At 36.8% G+C, this 20,292-nt stretch overlaps 2 protein-coding genes across 21 annotated transcripts in view; both read right to left on the reverse strand.

Moving 5' to 3' along the window:
• Positions 1-1,493, reverse strand: part of LOC127521870 (protein mono-ADP-ribosyltransferase PARP15-like) — a 32,261-nt gene extending 30,768 nt beyond the window's left edge. For both annotated transcript variants that reach the window (XM_051911333.1, XM_051911332.1), the window contains exon 1: positions 1,345-1,493. The gene's annotated coding sequence lies outside the window, so the exon portion shown is untranslated. The remainder of the gene's footprint in view (positions 1-1,344) is intronic.
• The window catches only part of parp14rs4 (poly(ADP-ribose) polymerase family member 14-related sequence 4), a 75,382-nt gene that overhangs the window by 45,173 nt on the left and 9,917 nt on the right, over positions 1-20,292 (reverse strand). For 2 of the 19 annotated variants that reach the window (XM_051911314.1, XM_051911309.1), the window contains exons 8-16: positions 17,540-19,983; positions 15,877-16,107; positions 15,503-15,712; positions 15,219-15,327; positions 14,904-15,053; positions 14,724-14,786; positions 14,420-14,602; positions 14,044-14,250; positions 13,324-13,929 (exon numbers count right to left, since the gene is read on the reverse strand). The exons of 3 other annotated variants lie outside the window; for them this stretch is intronic. In XM_051911314.1, the coding sequence (XP_051767274.1) occupies positions 13,324-13,929; positions 14,044-14,250; positions 14,420-14,602; positions 14,724-14,786; positions 14,904-15,053; positions 15,219-15,327; positions 15,503-15,712; positions 15,877-16,107; positions 17,540-19,983 (4,203 nt within the window). 14 more of the 19 variants (XM_051911308.1, XM_051911310.1, XM_051911331.1 and 11 more) reach the window with 14 other exon arrangements.

Genomic DNA, 20,292 nt, shown 5'->3' on the forward strand with positions numbered 1-20,292 from the left:
ATGATGGCCTTTTAATCAATGTCTAGATTATAAAATATTCTCACCTTTCAGATCTACTCTATTCAGTTCAATCTTCATTCTCCCTCTTGTGGCCTCTTTGCGAACTAAATCAGCCTCATAATCATCATTATTAATCTTGATTCTCACTGAAGGCTGTCTCTTCTGATAGGCCTCTTCCAGCTCATAATTAGTCAACATATCAAAGTTTTTGAGGTTGCGTCCATTCTCCTGATATTGCCACTTAACCATACTGCTGATTATAAATGCCTCACGTCTTCGGTATTCGTTCCTTTCCACCTTGCGGATCACGTCCCGAATACGACTCTCCGCACTGTGAACGTCTCTTGTCAGGCCTTCCAATGTGACGACAGAGTCTCGGCCTTTCTTCTCAAGTTGGACACTGACTGTGAACTCCCTCTGCATGGAGTTAAGCATTTCTACAGCCTCCTTGGTGAAATGAGCAATGGCTGGATCACGAATTGGAATGGTCAAATGCTCCCGTACTATGAAGCTGTGGATCATATCCTTGGCTTCCCTCAGGTCCTCTGATGTCTCTCCACACAGTTGGAACACAGCTGGCTCAATTTTCTCAACCACCATCACAAACTCTTCATTTGTGGGAGATTCTGAATTCCGCCCCCCAAAGGGTTTGATAGAAAGAAAATAAGGATCAGTTATTTTTTATTTAACTTTTTCATATAAATAGATGGAAAAGCATTATTTTTATTGTTTACTGACCTTTAAATTTGGTAAGCAGATATTTATCCTCCTCTACTTTCTCACTGGATCTTCTGAATATGCTTTGATTCTGACCATATACTTGCATAGAGTCCATACCGGGACAAGTAGAGACTCTGCCAATGGGCCCTAAAGATAAAAAACAAAGATGTATAAGTAATCTCAATTTATATTCTGACATTGTTTTGTGTAACCATTAACTGTACCTGGAAGAAGAACATCCTCTTCCTGTTCCAGCATGTCATCTTCCTGGAGAACCACCACAAATCTTTTTTCCTTCAACAGCATTGAGAGCATCATTTTACCCTGTTCCTTGAAGTACTTCTTTACTCCTGCCTTTTTAATGATGTGTGTGTCCGTGTGGAGAGAATCTGCCAACCTTTTAAAGAAAGTCATAGCTGGCTGGACAAATCTTCGCTCTCCAGACAGTTTGATCCGGGGTCTCTTTGAATCAAATTTCACTTTAATTTTATCAGACTTCATAATGTGCTGCCAGTCTTGTGTTTTTCTGTCTTTTATGAATTCAACCACTGCATGTGATTTTACACGAACCGTTTCTTCAATTTTAGTGTGTTTCTCAATGAAACGTCCCAAGTTCTCACTGACCTCCATCACTGGATCTCTGAATCCAGTCACTATTACTTTGTCTCTCTGTGAAAGATTCACAAACACAGATATATTTTTGGATGTATTGAATGATTTTTGCAATTGTTTTTTGAGATCCTGCCACTCTGTCATTTGAAGGACACCCTGATCTTCTATAATGAGGTCTTTGGATGTAAGAACCATATTCACCCTCTTCTCTGCCTCAACAAGTGCTTTTTCTGTGCTCCCAGTCAAAACAACATCTCCATTTTCGATTGTGTAGACAGCAGTTATTCCATGAGATATAAAGAGATCTGTGGACATTTCATCACAATTCACTGATCTAAGGAACTCCAGGATTGAACGGTCAATCTTTAAGGGCTTCTGTTTCATATTTATTTTCTTCTCAAGGGCCCAATTCTTGAAGGTAAGAGTTTCTGTATGAAGACCGGATAAATTTAGCCTGTTCATTTTTTTGTTGTAGTCAATGTGCAGATGTGGAGAAACAGCACTTTTCAGGCCATCTTGTAAAAGCAGAGAGTACATGGCAGGAGACATCTCCATTTGCTCTGTCACACTGTTCTTCTCTCTCTCTATTTGATTTGTTGCTCTCTCTAAAATTTTCTCCATGATGGGTTTTAGTCCAATTATCTCATGGGTCATTCCCGCCAGTGTCAGGACACCTTTAGAGGCATCCAAATCTGTAAAAACCTTATCTTTCACCACTTCCATAACATCTTTCTTCATTTTAGACCACAAGGGGTGTGACACCGGCCACTCAGACGTTGTGTAGTTTGACATTATTTTCATGAAGGCATCACAGGCATTCTTACTCCAGCCATCAACGTGTCTTCTGGTTTCTCGTTTCTGTTTCAATAACGCTGGATCAGGACTGAGCAAAACTTCAGGTTTCTCCATGTTTATTTGGCAGAAGTGTGAGCTCATCTGGTCTTTAATAGAGGAAATCTCCCCTTTCTTGAGAAGGAACTCCCTGATGGCAGGATGTACACTGACTGTAATGGGATCAGGCAGCTTCAAATGTGGTCTGTTTCCACCATACAAGACTGTATCCAGTGATTTAAAGTAGGGATATATGTTGACTGGAACATCACAGATGTTATTCTCTTGTTTCAAAACTCTCTCTTTAGCTGTAAAGAATGAAAGTTGTAGGTACAGTGAATTAATGCATTGATATTGTCAAAATGAGGTAAATAAATGCTACCAAATTAAGGGCCAGATTTACTAAGCAGGGCAAATTAGTGTAAGAGCGCAATTCCACAAATGCACTGATGGGAGTGGCAAGTTTTGCGCATGATCTACTGCTAAGGTGCAAATTAAAGAACACAGACACAGTCAAATCATTTACATAATGACCAACGCAGTCTACCAAGAGCAGCGCAAATTAGCGTTGGGTCGCAAATAAGCAGAGCTGATGCTCATCTGGTGCGGGTCAACACAGGTGCAACTTGTTACATGTAATCTGACAAACATGTACACATATATATATAGGCCAACATGGCTTGGCAAACGATATGTATGGATAACGTCTTCCTTTGGCATTCCAAAGAAATTAATATGAGTGGAAAATATTTTCTCCCTTCTACCATGCGCTCTCTGTTCTCTGCGGTGTCTGAAAGGGAAACTCCTACAAATGCACATGCAATAAGGTCAGCCGCAAAAAAAAAAAAAAATCAGTCCATGCCTTTTCAGCTCTAATTTTGCACTGTGTATCTTTAGTAAATCCTGACAGCAGTTTTTTTTAACGTCAAAAGAGGGTTAACAGCGCTGGCGGAAGCTGTTAGTAAATATGGCCCCTAGAACTGTAACAGCAAAAACTACCAGCAATTGCAGATAAATTTATACCTTCTTCCTCCTTAAAGGTAATAATGGCTGCTTGTTCTGATGGAATTGTGATAACTTCCTCTACTGGACCACCCCATTTCTCAAAATACTTTTCCAGCAGCATCTTGTTGTTGTTGGCCTCATCTGGAAGATTCTCCACCCGCACACACGTGCTTCTCTCCAATGTACGGGCCCTCAGATTATTCTTCTTGAATTTCTCATGTGTCCTGCTGTCCTCAAGGAACTTTCCTGCATCTGTCAGAAATTATATTTTACAGAATGTTCCAGACAAATTTGATCAAGTCATAGTAACATACAACTATACCAGCAAAATATGTTTACATTATATGATAAAAAAAAATACATGTATATGTACAGGTGCATCTCAATAAATTAGAATGTTGTGGAAAAGTTCATTTATTTCAGTAATTCAACTCAAATTGTGGAACTCGTGTATTAAATAAATTCAGTGCACACAGTACTTGAAGTCTTTGGTTATTTTAATTGTGATGATTTTGGCTCACATTTAACAAAAACCCACCAATTCACTATCTCAATAAATTAGAATACTTCATAAGACCAATAAAAAAAAACATTTTTAGTGAATTGTTAGCCTTCTGGAAAGTATGTTCATTTACTGTATATGTACTCAATACTTGGTAGGGGCTCTTTTGCTTTAATTACTGCCTCAATTTGGTGTGGCATGGAGGCAATCAGCCTGTGGCACTGCTCAGGTGTAATGGAAGCCCAGGTTGCTTTGATAGTGGCCTTCAGGTCATCTGCATTGTTGGGTCTGGAGTCTCTCATCTTCCTCTTGACAATACCCCATTGATTCTCTATGGGTTCAGGTCTGGTGAGTTTGATGGCCAGTCAAGCACAGTAACACCATGGTCATTGAACCAGCTTTTGGTACCTTTGGCAACATGGCTTCTGTGCCTCTCCACTCTTCCTCCAGACTCTGGGACCTTGATTTCCAAATTAAATGCAAAATTTACTTTCATCTGAAAAGAGGACTTTGGACCACTGAGCAACAGTCCAGTTCTTTTTCTCCTTAGCCCAGGTAAGACGTTTCTGACGTTGTCTTTGATTCAGAAGTGGCTTGGTACGTGGAATGTGACAGTTGTAGCCCATTTCCTTAAGACGTCTGTGTGTGGTGGCTCTTGATGCACTGACTCCAGCTTCAGTCCACTCCTTTTGAAGCTCTCCTAAGTTCTTAAATCTACCAATCTCCTCAAGCCTGCGGTCATTCCTTTCACTTATACACCTTTTCCTACAACACTTTTTCCTTCCAGTAAACTTTCCATGAATATGCTTTGGCACAGCACTCTGCGAACAGCCAGCTCTTTCAGCAGTGACCCTCTGTGGCTTACCCTCATTGTAGAGGGTCTTGATGATCGTCTTCTGGACAACTGTCAAGTCAGCAGACTTCCCCATGACTGCTGTTGGGATTACTGACCTAAACCCAGTATTTATACCCTGAAAATGGTAATTTAACAGAACTTGAAATTAAATATTCTAATAATTTGAGATACTGATTTTTTGATTTTGATGAGCAGCAAGCTGTAATCATCAAAATGAAAACAAAAAAGTCTGGAAATATTTTACTTTATGTCTAATAAATCTAGAATATATTTAAGTTTTACTTTTTGAATTAAATTACAGAAAAAAAAATCATGATATTCTAATTTATTGAGATGCGCCTGTATATTTTATTGGAGAACATACCAATGGGATTTTTAAATGTCACAACTGCTTTTCTTATTAATTCTATGGTGAAGTCATTTTCAGAAAGACTTGTGATGTTCTCCACCAGAAGAGTCAAAACATCTTGTTTAACATCATCTGGAAGGTTCTCCAGGACCACAACACTTGACTCTTGATGTGTCTTCACATCCAACTCAGTCTGAGGGGTACTTTCATCTATAAAAGTGACACATATTTATAAAATGCCATTGCAGGATATTTTTGTAAAGTCAGTTAACAGTATCAACTGCTGTTAACAAACAAAATAATTTTGTAGCAATAATAATAATAGTAACTTAACTGATATCTTTAACATTGAAAACAAATGTGTTAACAAGTACATCCGCAATAACAGCATAACCAAACTAATGAAAGATCACATGCATGTATACAGTCAGAGACCAAAGTCCAGATTATTTACTCACTTGGTTCCTGATATCCACATGCCTGGTCCACCTGAAACCACAGCATTTACAATCAGTCTTAGGGAAAGTAACTTTTAAAATTAATGCATTACAATATTGTGTTACTCCCTGAAAAAACTAATTGCGTAACTTAATTACTTTTTATGTAACAAAGTTTTTTCATCAGGGTTGGGCTTGCTCGTTTGTTTTTTAATAAACATTAAAAAGCATTAACAAAAAAATCTATTTTTGGCAAATGAGCCTGAAGGAAAGGCAAATGCAAGTCTGTACAGTAGAGGACACAGCTCAAACAAACCTTTTAGGTATGCTGCCATTCTGGATTGCAGAAGAATAGGAAACAGAAGAAGTGTGATGTTTATCTAAAGTCATTTTTGCTTATTCATATGGTTGAATTGGACAATCGAAGGTCAGCAGCAAAGACACTGGTAATTAAAGTGAGATTAAATACAAAGTATATCTGTGTAATTTAACATTTAATTATTGCAGGTTTGGGTAATATTATTAGTTTATTAGTTTTTTTATTATTAGTTTTTATTCATTTCGAGGGATCATGAATGTGCAATGGTGGACGAAGTATACAAATCAAGTACTTGAATAAAAGTACAGATACCCTAATAAAATATTACTCCAGTAAAAGTTTTAAGTACTCCTTTCCAATTTTACTTGAGTAAAAGTACAACATTACTTGATTTTTAATTTACTTAAATATTAAATGTAAAAAGTACTGATCAATTAATGTTTGTTTTGTAATTTTATATACTTTTATGCATTTTTTACATTAGTTTTATATTATATATTTTATATAATCCTTCTGCTCAGAATACCTGGGGGAGGAAGAATTGCTGGGTGAAACATCATTATGAATTATCATGAATTGTCAAGTAGCCAGCACTAGTCAGTAAAACCGGCGTAGAGAAGATTTGTGGATGCAGATAAATCATACGTAATGTGTGTTGACAAACATTAAAAACAGACATCACATAGAGTTAAATGCATAACATTTTAAAATGAACGCTATGCAAACATACTAGTTTTATATCATTTGAAACTGCTACAGCACTTGAATGCAAGAATGAAAGCGCAAGTGCAATAATTTGTGTTATTTTAATGTTATGTTGTGTGTATTTTGTTTTACTTAAAATCTAAACAGTTGTGATGTGATATGGACATGCCTGCATTCAAGAATTACAGATCACCTTTTTACAACAGATTTAGTTCACAAACAATTGACAGTTGTGACTTATAAAGATGAGTTTCATTTACATTAATCAATCCTAAAATGTGACATTTGTAACACTTTTCAAACCATCAGTCACACGTGCACTCAAGTTCCAATGATCTCCAGGTTCTTGGCTCATTTTGAGTCAGATCTAGCAAACCGCTCTGAACAGATCATTGAATCAGTGAGTTGTTGACTCAAGAACAGCTTCAATCTGATCTGTCCAATTCGCAAATGAATCATTCAGTGCGAATTGCAAACCAGTTTAACAGGCTCACTGAAAAGAATCAGTTTGTTCCCTAATCGGACACTGCAATTGCGTCTCAGAGCACGTGACAATTTCTTCAGTTCAAAATAACGAGTAACAATATGTTTTTATGAAATGTGGAATAGTGGAGTAAAAAGTACTATATTTTGCTTTTTAATGAAGTAAAAGCAAAAGTTTCTCAAAATAAAAAATACTCCAGTAAAGTATAAATACTATAATAATGTACTTAAGTACAGTAACAAAGTAAAAATACTTTGTTACTGTCCACCACTGTGTTTTTGTGCAAGTGAGATGAGTAAATGAATGCTCACATTTAGTCTAAAACTACAATAACCATCATGTTTACACAGTGCACACAACGCCTCCTCACCTCACTCCTGATTGCTCTCAACATGGGGACAGGAGAGCTGTGAGTCAATAAATGGGAAATCAAAGTCATTTGCCTTATTTGTAAAGATAAAAGATATTTTGTATGTTTTAAAGTAATGCATGACTTTACTAGTAACTTGAAAAAGTATAATCTGATTACATGACTCATGTTGTTGTCATGTGTTACTCCCAACACTGTTTAAAATTATGTTACCCTGGTGAAAAAAAATGCTACATATATTTGCAGCCAGACTAATTATCAGTATACTTCAAGTGTATTAATGATTAGTTAACTTGAAGTGTGCAATTTTGGAACAACTAATTTTGCACTAAGTATATTTTAGTTGTAATTAAATAGTAGTAAAGCATCATTTTAAGTGTATTTAGTGTACTTTCATGTGCTAAATTGGAACAGCTTCAAGTATACTTAGTAAGTATATGCCTGTGTAGGGACTAATTACACGAGAACACAAGGACTACACAAGGACTAACGCACAAGAACACCTCTCCTGGCAGCTCAAACATACTGCGTAACACACGAGAATGAACCTCATTGGTTACGCAGCACATTTGAGTTTCCAGAAGAGGTTTGTTCTTGTGCGTTATTGCGTTATTCAAGTTAGGTTGAGCTTCTGCTTATGTTTGCTGAAAGCTTTCAACTAGCTAGAATGGAACTATTTATGGGTGGTTCTACAGCATCTGGGTCTAGGATTGAGTTTTATAAACATGATTAAAGTTCTGTACACCAATCCAGCAGCTGCTTTTCTCACTGGTTCAGTTTGTTTGAATCCATTCTTTATACATCAGGATACTAGTCAGGGTTGCCCGCTTTCTCCTTTGTTGTTTGCCTTATCCCTGGAACCCTTAGCTTAAGCTGTCCAACAATCTGAAACTATCTCTCCAATAATTATAAGGAACACATACCATCATAATTTTACCATCAATAAATTTTAATAGATTTGTTTATACGATTGTAACATGATTCTTCTCTGCCAGTGTAAACGTATTAAACATATTTACACTTACAGTAGCCAATTTTACACTGCATAAATTTAAAAATGGGCTTTTAACGCATTAGTCATACATTTTAACACTTTCTAAAAGAAATATGCCCAAGTAATGAAGTGAATTCCAAGCAGGAATAAATAAACTTAAAAATAATACTCAAATTTAACTTTATACTACAACTTCAGGATATTAAATAACGCATTTTTAAAATATACTTTTAGTGCATTGTTACAATGACAATTTTGAGCATACATTTTATACCTAAAATATATTTTAAAGTAATGTTCCAATTAGTGCACTTCAAAAAAAAAAAAAAAAAAAAAAAAATATATATATATATATTTTAAGTATATTTTCCTAAAACATATATTTTTTTTAGAAAATATACTAAATTACAATTATTATAAAGTGTGTTAAGAGTATTGTGAAAATAGGTTGCAAAAGCATTCTAGTCTTATTTCTGCATTTTGTAATATGTCAACTCACTCTTTGTCCAGTGTTGTCTGCTAGTTCCTCTACATCGCTGGGTTTGAACACTTTCAGCTTGATTTTCTTACTGTCAATAGTAATGATGTGTTCTGCCTGGGAGAGTACGGCATCTCGGACTTAAACACAAACAATCAGACTTAGACAGATACATCAAAACACTTTAAAACAAAGAACATAACACAAAACACAACACAAAGTTATCATTATCTTATAGGCCTATTAGTGAATGCGACCATTTAGATGACGATAAGCTCAAAATATAAGTTTAATATAAGATCAAAATTTCTCCAGTCCCAAATACATGTTCTAAAATGTTTGGCAATTAGTGACATTCGGAACATTCACAGATTAGTAGGCTATTTCTTGAGAATTTGTCGCACTTTGTATTTGTGTCTCTACAGCTAGATTACATTTTTTAATAACACAAAACGTGTTATTTTGTTAACATATTACGCTTTTGTTATAGCACTTACTGTCAGATGATTTAAACAGAATCGTAGCAGAATCGCTCTTGTCATTATATTGCACGACGCAGTCTCCTCCCTGGGATTTCTTCTTACTCTGAAAGTGAATATGAAGTTTATTTTTCACACTTTTAGCGTGTTCAGCCCCCAAGTCTCCCTCGACAATGATGGGATAATATTCGTCCATCTTGATCCTTCTGGTCAACGCGGAAGTTACTCCAATAATAATCAACTGCCGTAGCCTATATTTGATCACGCCCGCCTAATTATTTTCATTTTCGTTTCTGCTTCGGTTCACCGTGAAACCGACAGTGTGGCCTGTTTACAACACAGGAACGATAGTAGTGTGATTGTTCATATAAACTACCCGAAAACATCCAATAAACAAACACAGTGGTGTAGGCCTATTACATTGACATTTTTGACATACATTGTGCCTATTAAACATAATAAAATATACAGCTGTGTAGATTTTATTGCTTTTAAGCTTTTACTTTTGGATATTGTTTCCAAATATATTTTAACATCAATTTTAAATAGTTAAAAAATTGGCAGTTTTTCATTCCATTTGACTTTTTGAATATAGTAACAGGCAATTATAATAATTAGGCTAAATCAAATATAAACAAGATTTTTTCACCATCCAATGAAAAACATTTTAGCATAATATTGGTACCACTTTATTTTACAGTCCTGTTCCCCATATATGTACTTATTCTAGTAATTACAATAACTGGGTAATAACTAGGTACTAACCCTGAACCTACCCCTAAACCTAACTTTAACCCATTTAGTTACCTTATATTATCCAGTACTTTCTTAGGTAAGTACACTGTAAGTACACATAAGTGCACGTACTGTAAAATAAAGTGCAACCACAGCTTCTGCAAAATTATCAAGAATCATAGCTTTTCTTTCTAAGTAATTATTGAGTTCTTTCTTCTGATCTGTAAAAAGCCTTCACATGCTTGTAGAACTTTTAATTACAATGTGTAAACTCAGAATTTTCTAAGAGATACGACTTTTACCACGTGGCCGCTGTACCACCTGACCACTGCATATTCATGGGGTGCTTCTCATTTCTTATTTATCCATCCTTGTTTACTTTCCTCGTGTCTTAGCTTCACCGCCTTAGGATGCAACGTAAGGATACACCTGTGTATCCTCACTCATGACTCCTCAGGAAGCTTCCTCTCGGTGCAATTAGAGAATTTCAAGATGGCTGAGTTTGATCGGTTTCCGGGTCACATGATGGAGGTGCGAGGAAACGAGTATTGAGTATTGAGAAGTACCCAAGGTGTGTTCAAATTGAAGTGTTGCTGTGTTGACCGATCGGTGTATGATATCAAAGTACCACGAAAGCAATTCGAAAGCGTATACAAAGCTTTATTTACAGTAACTACAACATGGAATTAACGAAGCATGCTCCCTTACCGAAAATACCTCACATTTCTGAAGCACGAAACAAAACGCATGAGTCAACTCAATAATTATAATGATGCGATAGATTTGAAAAGACAAACCTTTTTTTTTATTATTATAGGCTATGTCAGCATAAACATGCATCGCTACACAGGTAGTGAACACATCTAGTTAACATAATTAATATTCTGCTTAAATGTTGTAAGGATATGTAACAGATAAATGTGTTTACACAGCATAACAAAAAATATCAAAAAGATAGGTCCTGCCTGTTGTTGTTGATTAATAACAGCAGTGACAATGACATTGCATGTAGTCATGTCGCCAGAAATTGAGTAATCACTGTCCCAGTGTGTAGTGAGCCAGGGTCCTTAGCAGTGCCCGGATTCGTGTACATGATATAGCCTACTGAATCACGAGCTCTGGAGCTGACTGAGACGCACCCAAAAATGTATAATGTACTTGTTTAACAGTCGCGAAATAAGTTTCAAACCAAGCATAGTATGCTTACCTACTATATAGTATGCAATTTTGGATGCAGCAATGGAGTGTAGTATGGAGACCCTAAAAGGGACATGGTGATGGAAAAAAATGAGATTGGAGGAAAAACAAATATTTCAATGCTTTTGCATTCACTCGCAAAAGTATTGCGTTCCCCAAATAAACTTTGTGTTCGCTCACAGAAAAACCTTTGCGTTCCCTCAAGAAACATTGCATTCGAATGCAAAGTTTCTCAGGGGAACACAAAACATTTTGTGAGTGAACATAAAGTTGCTCTGGGGAACGCAATACTTTTGCGAGCAAATGCGAAGTTTTTGGGGGGAACACAAAATATTTGTGAGAGAACGCAAAAGCATTGACAAATCATTTTTCCTCCCATCTCATATTTTTTTCTTTCTTTCACTATGTCCTCTTAGGGGCTCCGTAAGTTAGCGAGGGAAAGGCATTATTTGGCAGCGCAGAGCGCCCAAACCTGCATGCAGTAAGACGTCCACTCATTTAAGTTTAGGCTGTTTGCACCGCAAAAATAGTAGGTTATAACCAGTCTCCCAGCACAGGTGAAGTTATTAAAAATCACAAAATAAAATGTGCGCAAGCGTCTAAAAGGTAGGTGCATCTACTGTTAACACATTTTACTAATTTTATTATAAAGTAGCCTACTTTTCTCCAAGATAATAAGTCAAGACGTTCGCATTGCAGTATATGAACCAGCCATGTGACATGACCTTTTGTTTTTACCTTGATTTAATTTAATTTAATCATATTTTAAGGTTATCATTTATTTTATTGTAAATAAATTAGTGCAATATTACTCAGAAAAATATAAAAACATCCACAGAAAAACTGATTTATTTGGAATGTTTTAAGTATGTAGTAAAAAATAACATTTTTTAATTCACCAATCATAATTAATATGTCCTTTTTATATTTATTGTTACATAATGATATGTCTAATTTTAATCAATGTGCTCCTTTAATCCACATAAACATAATCCCCATATACTGTATATGTTCAACACAAACTATTTTCTTTGTTAAGCAATTCTTCAATATATGACAACAAATATCTGCTGATTAGCCTAAGTAAAGATTAGAAGCAAACCATAACATTAAGCAGCTAATTTCAGAAAACCAGCTCAAGATAAAATGGACAGTCTAAAAGTTTTGGGAATTGGACAAAGACTTTCTCAGGATAAATCACTGTTCTGTTAGTTTTTGTCATTTATATAAGCATGATGCTACCTACAGTCTACATTGCCAGTAAAAATTGCACATAGCAGTATGTTCAGCTACACCAAATCAACGTAAAACAGCAGCAAAAACACTAGCTGAACAGAAACTGAGACCTCATAATCATTACTGGAAGGTGATTAGGTATTCTGGGTAAGCCTGTACATCATGGAAAATCACAAACATGGTTGGGTTGTTGATGTTGTCAGTCACGCTGTTATAGAGATCAGCACTATTGGAGCTCTTCGCAGGGGGAACAGGAAGGCCTTGTTTTCCTTGAGTGAAATCACCGACAAGCACCCTGGCGAGATACATGCGTTTATGTCCTTTGACGTCAGGTTTAGAGTAGCCTTGGGCTGAGTAACATGGGTCCACAGCAAAATATGTACCATTCCCATACATGGCTCCTAAAAACAGATCAAGAGCATTAGACTATTGACATGAATGGATACAAGAGCAAATAAAGTTTATGCTGAATTTGAATGATACCATGTGTCCCAGCAAAGCTGCGATTGAAGCCGTGATGGTTGATCTGATCTGTTTTATCTGGGCCAGTGCCGTGGAAAAGACGCTTTTCATTGTTTTTGTGCTTGTTTTTTTCTTCCATTTCCTCCTTTTTGATTATATAGTTTCTCCAAAGTGCGCTGTTCTGAACTCTTTCAATCTAAAGACAAAAATAAATATTAGTATTACACTATAGTAATAAAATGCAACACCAGAACCTTTCAAAACTAATAAACAGGAGATTTCTCTTTCCCCTTCATCTAGTCTTACTTCAATGATGTTAGAGGTTAGATTGGTTCTTCTGAACTCTTTCTCCACTTCGTTATATTCATTCGAGCCTGCTGTGAGTTTTACAAGAACAACTGACTTTAATTTCATGTCCTCCCAGTGTGAAGGCAAAGGGCTTTGAGCTGCTGCTGCAGCTGCATCTATGGACAAGAAGAACAAAAACATGAACAACTATTCTTTGTACATGATGGCCTTTTAATCAATGTCTAGATTATAAAATATTATCACCTTTCAGATCTACTCTGTTCAGTTCAATCCTCATTCTCCCTCTTGTGGCCTCTTTGCGAAATAAATCAGCCTCATAATCATCATTATTAATCTTGATTCTCACTGAAGGCTGTCTCTTCTGATAGGCCTGTTCCAGCTCATAATTAGTCAACATATCAAAGTTTTTGAGGTTGCGTCCATTCTCCTGATATTGCCAATTAACCATACTGCTGACTATAAATGCCTCACGTCTTTGGCTTTCATTTCTTTCCACCTTGCGGATCATGTCCCGAATACGTCTCTCTGCACTGTGAACGTCTCTTGTCAGGCCTTCCAATGTGACGACAGAATCTCGGCCTTTCTTCTCAAGTTTTATACTGACTGTGAATTCCCTCTGCATGGAGTTAAGCATTTCTGCATCCCCCTTGGTGAAATCAGCAATGGCTGGATCATGGATTGGGATGGTCATATGCTCCCGTACTATGAAGCTGTGGATCATATCCTTGGCTTCCCTCAGGTCCTCTGATGTCTCTCCACACAGTTGGAACACAGCTGGCTCAATTTCCTCAACCACCATCACAAACTCATCATTTTTGGGAGATTCTGAACTTTCCCCCAAAAAATAGTCTTTTTTTTTTCAAAGTACATGTTTGATGGAAAGAAACAGAAGGATTAATTACTGTATTTAAGAAAAACAAGAATAGATCGGATTAGCATTCTTTTTTATTATGGTTTACTGACCTTTAATTTTGGTAAACAGACTTTTATCCTCTTCTACTTTCTCACCAGATCTTCTGACCATGCTTTGGTGGAAGTCTGACAACATGTTTGTCTGGAATATAAGAAACTTCACAAACTTTACATGCACAGGTTTCTTTTTCTTCACAAAGTCAACAACTGCATCAACCATTGCATCTGCAACATCAGCTGGTGGTGCACCACCCTGACCTAAAGGGTTAAAGACAAAAAAGGGAAAACAATAGTGAATAGTTCACACAAAATGTCAGTGGAAAACGTTTGAATTAAATTAAGAAAAAAAAGTAAATAAGAAAAACTCTTATTGCCATTATGTAAAAAAACAAAACAAAAAAAAACAAGACCACACAAAGCATCTTACCAGTGCCAAGAGCTGGGAAGGCGACAGAAGTAATCTGGCGTGACTCGCACAATTTCAGAACAGACAAAACTACATCCTTAATTTCAGATGGGCCATTGCGTCCAATAATATGGATGATCTTTCCACATGGCAGGTGCCCGGCTGAGGTCACAATCTCTGTTTGCTGAATGTTTGATGATCCCACTATTGGAAAAAAATGGGTTTACCAATAGTATCTAAAGTTCATTAGATCACTCTTGAAGTATTCAAAAAGGTAATGTCCATCAACAAGAAATGATAATAGATAATAAAAGAATATACAAACCAATCTGTGAACATTCTTGTTCCACTTGTAATCCAGCCGCATCTAAAATGGCCTTTGATACTCCTGGATTACAATTAAAAATTGACAGTTACATTATACTTCTCTTCAAATGTGAAATAAATTATAAATGAAACAGAGATTCATGCAAATAAGCAAGATAGTGTGTGAAGTAGGATTAACCTGCTTTCAGAGAAAATGTCGGATTTGAGGAGTTGACAATTGCATCAGTTTTTTCTTTAGTTATGTCTCCAGATGAAACCTCCAGAGTCACTTGACCCAGATGCATAGTGTGCACCCCAAGAGAGGGAGAGGAGACTTTGCCAACAATCCCTAAAGAAAAACAAAGAAGATGTACAGTGTATGGAAAATTTCTACAGTTTTATTTTGTCACTATCCTAAATATATCCTGTGATATTTGGATATACTTTTTATCAGAAAATATCTTTCAATAAGATGTACACAAAAATAATTGTAATGGACATCAGAAAGTGTTACCAGAGGTCTGAGCTGACTTGCCAGAAATATTTGTTTTATTCATGGCAAGTCGATCTGGTCCTTTTGTGTTGGGACCCTGGATCCCATTTCTAAAGATGCTGGTAAAGCACTAAGAGATAAAGCAGAAATATGCAAGAGAACATTAACATGAGCAACTATGGTTATATTATTCAAATAGCTTATAGTTAAAAAAATAAAAGCACATATTGATCATACTGTATGTGATGGGGAAAACCTTGACTTTGTGTTTTAATGGTTCTTAAATCTATTTTTCCTTCACTCACCTGAATGCTCTCCTTGTCAGATGGGTGCACAATCACAGTTACCTCTCGAAGATTTGTAGAGTTAAATTCCTGGAATTCTGTCAGCATGATTTTGGCCACGAGATCTTTAGGAAAGCCAAGATTCCCAGTACCGATAGCTGGGAAGACGACTGAAGCCATTCCACGGGTTTCTGCTTTTCTCAGGCAATCTCTAATGATCTGAATGAGTACCTTTTACAATATAAATAAATATGTCCATTATCATCTTTAAATAAGTACCATCTAAATAAATAAATAAATGGAACCTACACATGAGGCACATCATTTAATCAGCCAGCATTAACACAGTTAATGACAATTTTGTTAAATTTCAATTACAAGATTATTATTCTCACCCTATCTGCTGAGCCTTGTTTCCAAAATGGAGAAACTACATGGAAGACTTTTCGACATTTCAGTTTATAACCATCTGTGATGACCATTTCACCATAATTTAGATTGTTTGAGCGCGCAGCTGTGGTGATTTCTGACTGGAGCTGATGACCAGCAGTCTGAAGGAGTGCTTTGGAGACGGCACCTTTACTGAGGTCCAAGTCCTCCGATATAGTGTTTACAATGACATCAGCCTGGAGAAACAAAAGAGAGACTTCTTTTGGAGAAATTGTTCACCACTGATTAACATAAAAATAATATAAAATACTTCACTTTTTAATCTGACCTGTATTCTGGTACAGAAAAGGTTAATTAAAAAAATTGTCTAATTTTCCAGTAAAAATATCTACAGTATAAACAAGAGAAATGACTTGAGAAGCAACACTGCATAAGATGTTAACCCAGAATGTATCTTTAAAGGGTTAGTTCACCCAAAAATGAAAATAATGTCATTTATTACTCACCCTCATGTTGTTCTACACCCGTAAGACCTCATTCATCTTCGGAACACAAATTAAGATATTTTTGTTGAAATCCGATGGCTCAGTGAGGCCTGCATTCAAAGCAATGACATTTCCTCTCTCAAGATCCAGAAAGCTACTAAAAACATATTTAAAACAGTTCATGTGAGTACAGTGGTTTTATGTTAATATTATAAAGCAACGAGAATTCTTTTTGTGTGCCAAAAGAACAAAATAACGACTTTTCAACAATATAGTGATGGGCGATTTCAAAACACTGCTTCGGAGCTTTGCGAATCGAATCAGAATCGACTCAGAGCGCCAAAGTCACGTGATTTCAGCAGTTTAGCCGTTTGATAGGAGATCCGAATCACTGATTCAATTCGTAAAGCTCCGAAGCAGTGTTTTGAAATCGCCTATCACTATTGTTGAAAAGTCGTTATTTTGTTTTGTTTTTTTTGGCACACAAAAAGTATTTTCGTCGCTTTATAATATTAACATAGAACCACTGTACTCACATGAACTGTTTTAAATATGTTTTTAGTAGCTTTCTGGATCTTGAGAGAGGAAATGTCATTACTAGCTATGCAGGCTGCACTGAGCCATCTGATTTAATCAAAATATCTTAATTTGTGTTCTGAAGATGAATGAAGGCCTTACGGGTGTAGAACAACATGAGGGTGAGTAATAAATTATATTATATTCATTTTTGGGTGAACTAACCCTTTAAAGGGATAGCCAAAAATGAAAATTATGTTGTGGAATGTGGTTTGGAATGAAATGAGGGTGAGTAAGAGCTCATCCACACGGAGACGTGCTTAGCTGTATATGTACAAATTTTGTATCGTATCGGCGGTTTTTGTGTGTACAGCCAATCTGTATAGTTTGTGAAACGATGATGTCATCACCCCACATCTCAACCCCTCGACTCAAATGCTCCAAGTCTTCTTCTCCGTTTTTAGTGTTTCTGTGGCAGAATAACAGCACCACATACTTTATGCAGTGTTGCTTGTCAAGTTTTTTTCTTTCTTTCTTTCTTTTTTAGATTTTTTTTTTATGGGAAAACAAGTGAAAAAAGACTAATTAAATTAAAAAAAAAAAAAAAAACTCTAGCATATTTTTTTGCTATGGTCTTTCTGTTAGTTTTTAACTATGATTCACTTACACGTGCATCCTGGATGTTCCCTTTGCTCAGAATGATTTTTAGTCCCTCTTTTGTAGTTTTGGTCTCAAGAACACTCAATCCTTCAAATGTATCTGATCTGCCACCAGAGCTTGAGTGTGCTTGTCCTTCAAATTCTCTATTACCACGGACTTTGGGACCTTCAAACTCTTGGTTTCTATGACCATAATTTCCATGACCACGATAGCCGTTTCCATGTCCACGTCCACGGCCACTACCATGACCACTTCCACGATAGCCTTGTCTATCGTTACTATACCCATGAGGTTTGGATTGATGAGGGAAATTAATTTTGGGGTTATAAGCAGCAAACTCCTTTCGGACAGCTTGAGCCATGGCATTTACAGTGCTGCCATTATTGTCAACCAACTGTATCTCAGTTAATGTGCTACTGGAACCTCTGCGGTTTTGATTTTCGATGTACTCACACACTTCCTTGGCAATTGATTCAGTGCAAAGTTCAAGAGGACAACCAAATATCCCTGAACTAATAACTGGAATTGCAATGGAGGAGCAGTTTTTGCTCGATGCCTTGTTCAAGCTTTCCCTTATAGCATGTCTCAGGCGTTGTACAGTGGTGCGTCGGTCTGAATCGCTGAAGCGAGGTCCAACAGCGTGTACCACATATTTACAGCGAAGACGACCAGCGTCAGTGATGATGGCATCTCCAGGTTTCAGAGGCCCATTTTCTTTTATGTAATGTTCACAATAATGCTGTAGACGTGGTCCAGCAGCTTGGAGAAGTGCGAAAGCTAAACCACCAATGTGCTTCAGATCTTCATTAGCAGCATTGACCACAGCATCAACACTGAGCTTGCAAATGTCCGCCATCCTGACAGTAACAGTTACTCCACTTGGCATTCGAACCTCGCAAGAGACCTGGCCAAAATCTTCAAAACTGCTTTCAGTAAATTCATCCTCTTCCTGTTCCAGCATGTCATCTTCCTGGAGAACCACCACAAATCTTTTTTCCTTCAACAGCATTGACAGCATCATTTTACCCTGTTCCTTGAAGTACTTCTTTGCTCCTGCCTTTTTAATGATGTGTGTGTCTGTGTGGAGAGAATCTGCCAACCTTTTAAAGAAAGTCATAGCTGGCTGGACAAATCCTCGCTCTCCAGACAGTTTGATCCAGGGTCTCTTTGAATCAAATTTCACTTTAATTTTATCAGACTTCATAATGTGCTGCCAGTCTTGTGTTTTTCTGTCTTTTATGAATTCAACCACTGCATGTGATTTTACACGAACTGTTTCTTCAATTTTAGTGTGTTTCTCAATGAAACGTCCTAAGCTCTCACTGACCTTCATCACTGGATCTCTGAATCCGGTCACTATTACTTTGTCTCTCTGTGAAAGATTCAACACAGATATATTTTTGGATGTATTGAATGATTTTTGCAATTGTTTTTTGAGATCCTGCCATTCTGGCATTTGAAGGACACCCTGATCTTCTATAATGAGGTCTTTGGATGTAAGAACCATATTCACCCTCTTCTCTGCCTCAACAAGTGCTTTTTCTGTGCTCCCAGTCAAAACAACATCTCCATTTTCGATTGTGTAGACAGCAGTTATTCCATGAGATATGAAGAGATCTGTGGACATTTCATTACAATCCACTGATCTAAGGAACTCCAGGATTGAACGGTCAATCTTTAAGGGCTTTTGTTTCATATTTATTTTCTTCTCAAGGACCCAATTCTTGAAGGTAAGAGTTTCTGTATGAAGACCGGATAAATTTAGCCTGTTCATTTTTTTGTTGTAGTCAATGTGTAGATGTGGAGAAACAGCACTTTTCAGGCCATCTTGTAAAAGCAGAGAGTACATGGCAGGAGACATCTCCATTTGTTCTGTCACACTGTTCTTCTCTCTCTCCATGTGATTTGTTGCTCTCTCTAAAATTTTCTCCATGATGAGTTTCAGTCCAATTATCTCATGGGTCATTCCCGCCAGTGTCAGGACACCTTTAGAGGCATCCATATCTGTGAAAACCTTATCTTTCACCAATTCCTTAACATCACTCTCCACTTTAGACCACAAGGGGTGTGACACCGGCCACTCAGATGTTGTGTACTTTGAGATTATTTTCATGAAGGCATCACAGGCATTCTTACTCCAGCCGTCAACGTGTCTTCTGGTAACTCCTTTCTGTTTCAGTAATGCTGGATCAGGACTGAGCAAAGCTTCAGGTTTGTCCATGTTTATTTGGCAGAAGTGTGAGCTCATCTGGCATTTAATAGAGGAAATCTCCCCTTTCTTGAGAAGTAACTCTCTGATGGCAGGATGTACACTGACTGTAATGGGATCAGGCAGCTTCAAATGTGGTCTGTTTCCACCATACAAGACTGTATCCAGTGATTTAAAGTAGGGATATATCTTGACTGGAACATCACAGATGTTATTCTCTCTCTTCAAAACTCTCTCTCTGGCTGAAAAAAGAATGTAAGTTGGGTAACACTTTAGTATAGGGAACATATATAAACTATTAACTACAACTTTTCCCTCAATAAACTCCTAATTTACTGCTTATTAATAGTTAGTAAGTTAGTTGTTAAGTTTAGGTATTGGGTAGGATTAAGAATGTAGAATAAGGTCATGCAGAATAAGGCATTAATATGTGCTTAGTAAGTACTAATAAATAGCCAATATTCTAGTAATATGCATGCTAGTAAGCAACTAGTTAAAAGACCCTAAAATAAAGTGTTACCGTAAGTTGCAGGTACAATGAATAAATGCAT

The sequence above is a fragment of the Ctenopharyngodon idella genome, chromosome 10 (assembly GCF_019924925.1).
Source record: "Ctenopharyngodon idella isolate HZGC_01 chromosome 10, HZGC01, whole genome shotgun sequence".
In the NCBI taxonomy this organism is placed as follows: Eukaryota; Metazoa; Chordata; class Actinopteri; order Cypriniformes; family Xenocyprididae; genus Ctenopharyngodon; species Ctenopharyngodon idella.